This window comes from Merops nubicus, unplaced genomic scaffold, assembly GCF_000691845.1.
Source record: "Merops nubicus isolate BGI_N331 unplaced genomic scaffold, ASM69184v1 scaffold11329, whole genome shotgun sequence".
NCBI classification, from domain to species: domain Eukaryota; kingdom Metazoa; phylum Chordata; class Aves; order Coraciiformes; family Meropidae; genus Merops; species Merops nubicus.
The window spans coordinates 18,628-26,211 of record NW_008631695.1 but is presented as its reverse complement, the minus strand read 5'-3'; the positions used below and the strand labels follow the sequence as shown (position 1 = coordinate 26,211).

The following is a 7,584-nucleotide window of genomic DNA, read 5'->3' as shown; positions in this document are numbered from 1 at the left end:
AAGGACCTGGCCCTGCCACAGCTGGGCTTTCCCAAGCCTTGCTCTTGCTGGGCTCAGATCTGCTCCTTTAAAATTGACCCCAGGTCTCCTGACTTGGTCCACATGTTGTCCCACACATCCCCTGCATCCTGGATGTGACCAAAGTTGAACCTTGGTCACCCCTTGTCTTATGGAGAAGCCAAGCCCCACAGTCGTTTCCAGCAAGCAGTGCCTCCAGGGAAGGGCTGCACCGAGGCGTGCTGGTGCCTCTGGGGACCATCACCAGGGGTTCTGTCACCCGATGCATCCAGCTTAGCCAGAAAGATGAGGACGCCTGAGAGAAACCAAAGCCACATGCCATCTGACGCCACCTCAGCCAAAATATGCCCACAGGAAGACATTAATGGTCATCAGGATGATAGCGTTAGCGTTGCAAACAGTCTTCCACAGTGGCTTTTCCTCGATGCTGGTGAGTCTCTGCTCCAGGGCAGCTCTCTCCTCCTGGGACAAGACGGGTGTGGGGCCATTGGACAGACCACAGAACCACAAATACAGCATTTTCCAGCAGGGAGGCTTGGCTGCTGTGAGAGACAGACCAAAAAATGGATGTTATCATCTAGCTGGGACTCTCCCCTCCTCCTTCCACCGGTTTGAAGGAGCGTTAACCAATCTGGAGTGGGCTCTGAGACGTACCTTGGATGGGAGATGCAAGAGGATGATGGGAAGGGGAAAAAAAAAAGCTCTGCCTCAACCCTGTACAGCACAGCCTGATTACAGTTGGCTGATTGCAACACCAATCACTCATTAGTTAATTAACAGACCCCTTCCCCCTCCTCCCAGACCCATCTTCCATCCACTTGCACAAATTCCTGACAGCATGATGGTCCGTTTAGGGGGAACTTGGCTTATTTATTACACGTGACATGCTGGGTGAGGTATGTGTTTTAACTGACAGCCCCGTGCTCTGTGTATTTCACTGGCTGTTCTTTCCAAATATAACCTTTTTTATGAAATGCAGAATGTCAGAAGGCCTCGAAAAAGGTGTTGCCCGGAAAAAAAACCTCATTAAACTGTCAGCTGCTGACTTTTGCATTTCCTTTCCCATTATTACTAATTAGCAAAATACCAAGACATTTATTTATAAAAATCTGAGATAGTTAAGTAAACTAGGAATTGATAATAAATAATAAATAAAGCTGAATGGCTGCATTCAACTTAAACCCAAACTTAGGTTATTGGGAAAAAAAAAATAAAAATAAGAGATTTCATTAGTTGTTTACTTCTCTTTAACTTGGCTGTGACTGGTACCAGTGTCCTTTGGACTGACCAGCAAAAGGAAGGAGTGAAGAAATCTGCTGTATGTGCCTTTCTTCTGAGATTTCTGTTCTGTAACCTTGGAAGGTTAAGCTCCAAACCAGAAAGCTACATCTTTTTAATGGATTTGCAGAATAAAGCTCTGTCCACTCTGAAAAGAAGTTGCCTGTGTAGCGCCTCCTGCTGCCATTCTGCCTCCTGACAACTCTCTAAGTTCATTCGACTCTCTTCTTATTAAATATCCTTGGTAGGACACACAGCTACCTAAGCAATTTGGGTCTAAGCTTTAACCATGGCTTATATCCTAAGGGAAGAGGAAAGTTACTATTGGCATAAGGTAAACAAGAGAAAAATGAGGCTCAGGGATTTATCTTAGGACATTTGTGAAGTGCACGTCTGGTCCCAGTGTCTCATGGTGCCTTCAGACCATGGTGTTATTTTGATACGGTACGTTACAGCATCACTGCATGAGTTTGGACAGCAGAACTCACACAGGTAAGGAGGAGGCATCTAGCAGTGATGAGGACAGGAAGAGATGCCTCTTTTATGTGCTGACAGCTGAAATTACAGCGCCTGCCATGACTTTCATAATGCTGTTGGTAGCTGCTGCTTTGGTTGTGTCTGCATTAGTGCTATGGAGCTCCTCAAGAGCATCTTGGTGAGACAGACAAACAGACACAGTGTCATGGCACCAAGGCCCAATGTCGATGCAGGGAGAGACAGTGTCCCAGCAGCATCAGCCTCCACCCTCCCAAGGGGTGTTCCTAAGTGGCCACTACTTACATCACCATTAACCAACAACACTAAGTGCCTGGGCCTGAAGTGCCAAAATACCACTGTGACTTGGGCAGAACTGGACCAGAGTAGTGTGCACGGGTCAATAACTTTTTCAAGGGAGGAGGAGAGAAGACATTTTACTGAATGATGAGTTTTCTTTTCTTTTTTTTTTTTTTTTTGTCAGGAATGGCAGCTCTGAGCCATTCAGAGGACTGTGACATGAAGGTAAATGCTAGAAGATATGTTGGGAAGACCAAGATGTGCAACAATTTTGTTTGTCACAGCCATATAAAAGCTCCATCTGTAAATACAAGCCCCATCTCAAAGGCATGCAGCAGATGGCCTCTCATGAGCTCTGAAGGTCACGAGGGAGTTGCATGGCGTCTTGGCTGAGCTCTCCCATGCACATGAGCATGCTTGTCTTCCGACAGCCACCCTACCTGCCTTCTCCTCACCGCCCAACTCTGCACTTTCAACCAGGTCACTCTCTCCGTTGGCTGGATTGATCTGTGCTGCTTCACTCTTGTAATTTTTCAGGTCAATTGCAGGTGCTTTTCTGTGTCTTGTCCACCATGTCAGGCAAATGAGCTGCAAAGTGAGGCACAGAACAAAAAGATTATTGCCTGTCCGTCCCAAGCTGGCATGACAGTCATCTCCCTCTTTGGGGACACAAATCCAGGAGACCTGTTCTGGGGCAACAGTTGTTGCCCACTTTTTTTCACCTCTCTTCTGCACAAGTGCCCACACCCTGGGCAAGAAGGCTGGTACCACCCAGGTGGAGCTGAAAAGCTGAGAAAAACAACTATGAATTAATTTAGTTTCTTTCCTTCTATTCTTTTAATTAACCTCTTCCATCCTTGTCTCTACTAGGAGTAACTTTCTAGTAGATATTGAAGAAGCAGCTTCCTATTTGCTAGGCTCACTTGATTGACACGGAACAACGACTGTCTGCATCCAGAATGGCAACCCTCCAACAGGGAAGGGTAATAACATCAATTAAAAAAAAGAAAAAAGAAAGAAAAAAGAAGCCAAGATAACCCTCTGTGGATACAGTCAATCACAGACAGCTATTGTAGCCTCAGCAGAGAAAGGCCAGTCAGATGTTGGTGCGCAGATATACAGCTGGAGGAGCACAACGCAGACACGTGGCCCTGGGAACACTGGTACTTGAACAGCTCCTTCTCTGGGACATGGGGTGGGACTGGACACTCTTCTGTTCCATCTCAGTTGTCATTTTATGGCAAAAGAAAACGCAATGCAAACGTTAAAGCACACAGCTGGGACAAGCTCACATCAAAGTGGCCCAAATGAACATATGTCAGGGCTTTTAGCAGGAAAAGCAGCAGTATCGTGTCTCTGCCCCACAGCTGCAGGTATGTGTCCTGAAGTGCAGCGCTGGGGGCAGCTCGAGCGACGATGGCAAATACCAAGTCACGATTCCCAGGGAGGATTATACCGTGCATTAGACCAACAAGCGTAGTTACAAGTAGGAAGAAAGGAGCTCTGGGCACACACTGTAAGACTTGCCCATCCAAACACCTTTTCTCTTCTTTGTTTCTTAGTTTGTTTGGCTTTTTTCCCTCTGTTTTTCTCTACTAGGCCAATACAAGACATTAGCTTTCTCTGCAACCTTTCAGTGAAAGAACCATTGGAAGCCATGAAAGACAATGAGTCCTGGACAGGCTGGTGTGGTTGCAATCTGCTCTGCTTCACAAAAGCAGGAGGTCTGAAACTCTTATCCTAGGGCAAGTCTGAAAATCTTCTTCCTGGGACACACGGAGTGCAGAGGAGGCATTAGACCTGCAAACCTCACCGTGGCCCTTTTGCAGCTGTGGGGTGGGCTTAATGACTACAGTGGCTCAGGTATTTTAATCTAAGCCAGGCATGCTGCTTCTTTGGCTGACCATGACGCACTAAGCATCTTGGTGGCATCAGCACATCCCAACCTCTGCGTGCTCCAGCCAAGCCAGGTAGCAAGGACCATGCTCATCAATCCCAGTCAAATACAGCTTCCCAGGTCCATGGCCTGTCCTCCTGCTCCAGCCTGCCAGCCCTGCAGAGGAGCTGCAGGATGGGGCCAGGGCAGAGAAGCTGCAGTGGTGGCAACAGGTCAGGCAAAGTCTCTCATCTGCCTGACGAGTGGCTGCCTCCCTGCTCTGCCCGTATGGAAACGAATGTCTCAAATGGGTCCCTCACAAAGGAACGTGAGTTCAATTTTTGAATTTTACACACAGAAATCTAGGCAGGAGTTTCCAGCTGACACAAAATGTTGCATAATTTCCAGAAGATTTATGGCTTTATTTAAACCATTTTCAACCAAGATGAGCACTGGGCAGGGCTAATCTTTCTTGTCATGATGTGCTAAATTGCTTTGATTTGATGATCCTCATCTTTCTCAAGGATTCTTCTTTTTTTTTTTTTTTTTTTTAATCACTTAGGAAATGTCACTGGAACATAGAAGAAGTTTCAGGGTACCAAAGGATTTCCAAAACTTTTTTCTTTTCCCTCCTCTTCCCATGTGCCACTGAATGACTGTCTCTTCACATTGCAGCAAAGTCTGCAAGGGCTGGAGATTAGCTGGGGCTCAAACTCTGCCAGACAGGAGCGATGCCCAGATGGAAACAGCACAGACACACTGGTAACTTCATTGTATATCATCCCACTGACCCACCCAGGAGCTGGTGCTTTGTCCATGGCCAAATAAAGCAAAAAAGCACCCTAGAAGGCTCCTCAGGGATGCATCACACCATCTTCAAGCTCCTCTGCCATGGGTTTGGGCTGGCTGAAATCCCTGAGGTCCCTCTTTCTCCATGTTGCCATCAGCAGAAGGAAATGTGCTGGGGCAGACCAGCAGCACTGTGTGGCCACGGGGGCCACCACGGGGCTGGCTGCACATCCCTGGCACAGACTCATGAAGGGACAGGGATGGGGGAGGCAGAAGATGGCACATTTTGCATGCCTGGAGACAGCAAGCAGACACGTAAATAAGGAGAAGTGCTGACAGGGGAGCTGTGCTAGCATAATGGACTTGGACCTTGGAAATGCTGCCTGAGGCCACCAAGCCCAAGGGCAGGGGAGTGGGGAGTAGCCACTTGGTGGGTCCCCAGGAGCCCTGTGGCTCTGTTCCCTCTGCAAAGTGGGTGCTGCCTGGAGAGCCCTGTGCCGTTCCTTAGTTTTCTCTCCATAGGTGGCTCCCACAGGAGCTGAGCATGCTTTCCTCTCAGTGGCACAAGATGATGCTGTGGGGTCTTCAGTTGCAGCACCTAGAGCACACAGTGTGGGTCCAGGGCAGCCAAAGCAGGCCTGGCACCCCTCTTAGGCTATGCAGCTGAAGGAGCCACCGAAGCCAGACCTTAAGACACAGGGACACACCCCCGACCCTAGAGGTGGTAGTTCCAGTCCATCAGTCTGTCTAGGTGAGCCCTGACTCCAGGGGAGGTGACTTGCCTGTGTAGCACTCGTGTTCTGCGGGCTGTTCCTCTCCCTTTTCACCCTCACGTTCTCCTTGGACAAGGAAGTTTGCAAGAACTCAGTAAAGCTTTTCTTTTGTTGTTTGTAAACTAGAATAAATCCTTCTGTTCCAAAATGCCATCTGGCACCTGACAGTTGTGTTTCAGCTTCACAGTCTCAAATTTAATTGTAAGCTCTTTTGCAGGGTTTTCAAGGACGGCGTGACACAATATGGACTACCTACAATGAAGACATATGAACTCTGGAGCATACCAAACAAATTCCTTGCATACTTGTTTTCCAGCACAGCATCAATCACCACAGGGATGGGAGAGTGTCCAAAACAGCAGGAGAAAATGCTACAGCTTGCAGTTCTTGGATTGTAATTCATTTAAAGCCAGGCACATTAGCTGTACCACTCTAACATCAGATACAAATCTCTTTTCTTCTTTTGCCCATTTACTGTCTCAAAAGCATTGAGATTCAATATTTAAAGTTGTCCAGTGTAGATCCTCAGCTGGTGTAAAGCAGCATAACTGCGCTCAACAGCTGTTCCTGGTCTTTGAAGGCAATGGAGCTCTGCTGATTTACATCTGCTGAAGTATGATCTATCACTCCATTTCCTTGGCTTTTTCTTTGGTGGTTTGTTTTTCTTTTCCTTTTGCTTGACAAAATAAATGGCGTCATTCCTAGCTCTTATACAATGTCTTTCATCATTATACCTCAAAGTGCTTGCACAGACAAGGGCTGGCAGAACTGGCCCCCTGCAATTTTTATGGGGGAAATATCTGAGGCTGATGAAGTGAACTGACCAACACATGGGGCTGGGAAGCACCAGAGTTTCAGATATCCTCAGCCAGGACACCTGCTACCAGCTTCCCTCTCTCAGGCACTATCATGGGGACATACAGGCTCTTCACCATGGGTTTGCTCATTTGCATAACAAAACCCAGCAACCTGAGGTCGCTAGTGGCCAGACACAAAGTTCAGGTGCTAGTTTCAAAGCAGAGAGTTAGAGCCTGACATGCCCATCCTGAATTTTACCTCCTACCCTTCCCTCCCAAAACCCCTCTTCTGTCCTTGAGTCGTCTCAGCACAGCCATAGATTGACCTGAGATGAGAAGACAAGCTCTGCTGGCAGGACACCATGAATAACCCATGGCACCAGGAGTGATGGATCAAACCTACACTTGCACTCCTGTCTAGGGCAGAAGTTGGGGTCTGACTGAGGAAAAATGAAAAGTGTTTGGTTTCATGCTGCCCACTCAGATTCATGCCAGACAAGCAGTGACCCAGGAATGATGGCACCTACCTCAGTCTAAAACTGACCTTAAAAGGTCAGGCCCTTCCTGCTGAAATTGAGGATAAACAGTAGAAACTGAATGGCAATCAGACTAAAACCAAATAGGAGCGGACTCTCCCATTCCCACCAAGCTATGGCAAGAGGGAATTAGCTGCCACTTAGTGCAACATATTGCCTGTCAGGCCATCTCATTTTCCTTCTGATGGGAAGATACTGAGGGCAGGGGGGGAATATGGTACATGGGTGGTCATCACCATCATCAGATGATTCATGTGGATCTCTGTGTCCAGCCTCTCACTGCTACAAGCAATGTCATTAATTCTCATTAATTTTCTTCAGCAGAATCTTTTATATAGATGTCAAGCACTGAGTTCAGCACTATGTGGGGTCCATAGCCTACCAAAAGGTTATCCTGAACATCCCTCTTTAGAAAACTCCCCAAAAAAAGCCCAGCTTATGTTTCTTCACGGCCAGCACTGCCCTTTATCAAGCTCACATCCTTCCCTTGTTCTCATGATTTACCTGGAGGCCCAACCATCACCCTTCATCCTTTGGTCCTCTGAGATAACTGCACACAGTTGTTTCAGACAAAATCTTTTCCTCTTTGACCATCCCATTGGCTTTCCTCCTTGGACCATTTCCAGTCTGAATCCATGCTTTCTGAGCATTGGCATTTTGAAGAATATGTCAAAAAAGGTCCCTTAAGTCCAGCACCTATAAAGCCACCTATATCTACTGAAAATCTCCTCTAAAGAATCTCC

At 47.3% G+C, this 7,584-nt stretch overlaps 1 protein-coding gene across 1 annotated transcript in view; it reads right to left on the bottom strand.

Moving 5' to 3' along the window:
* Nucleotides 1-351: 351 nt before the first annotated feature.
* The window catches only part of SLC5A9 (solute carrier family 5 (sodium/sugar cotransporter), member 9), a 23,313-nt gene continuing 16,080 nt past the window's right edge, over nucleotides 352-7,584 (bottom strand). The window contains exons 13-14 of the mRNA XM_008947664.1: nucleotides 2,541-2,658; nucleotides 352-560 (exon numbers count right to left, since the gene is read on the bottom strand). Of these exons, the coding sequence (XP_008945912.1) occupies nucleotides 352-560; nucleotides 2,541-2,658 (327 nt within the window). The remainder of the gene's footprint in view (nucleotides 561-2,540; nucleotides 2,659-7,584) is intronic.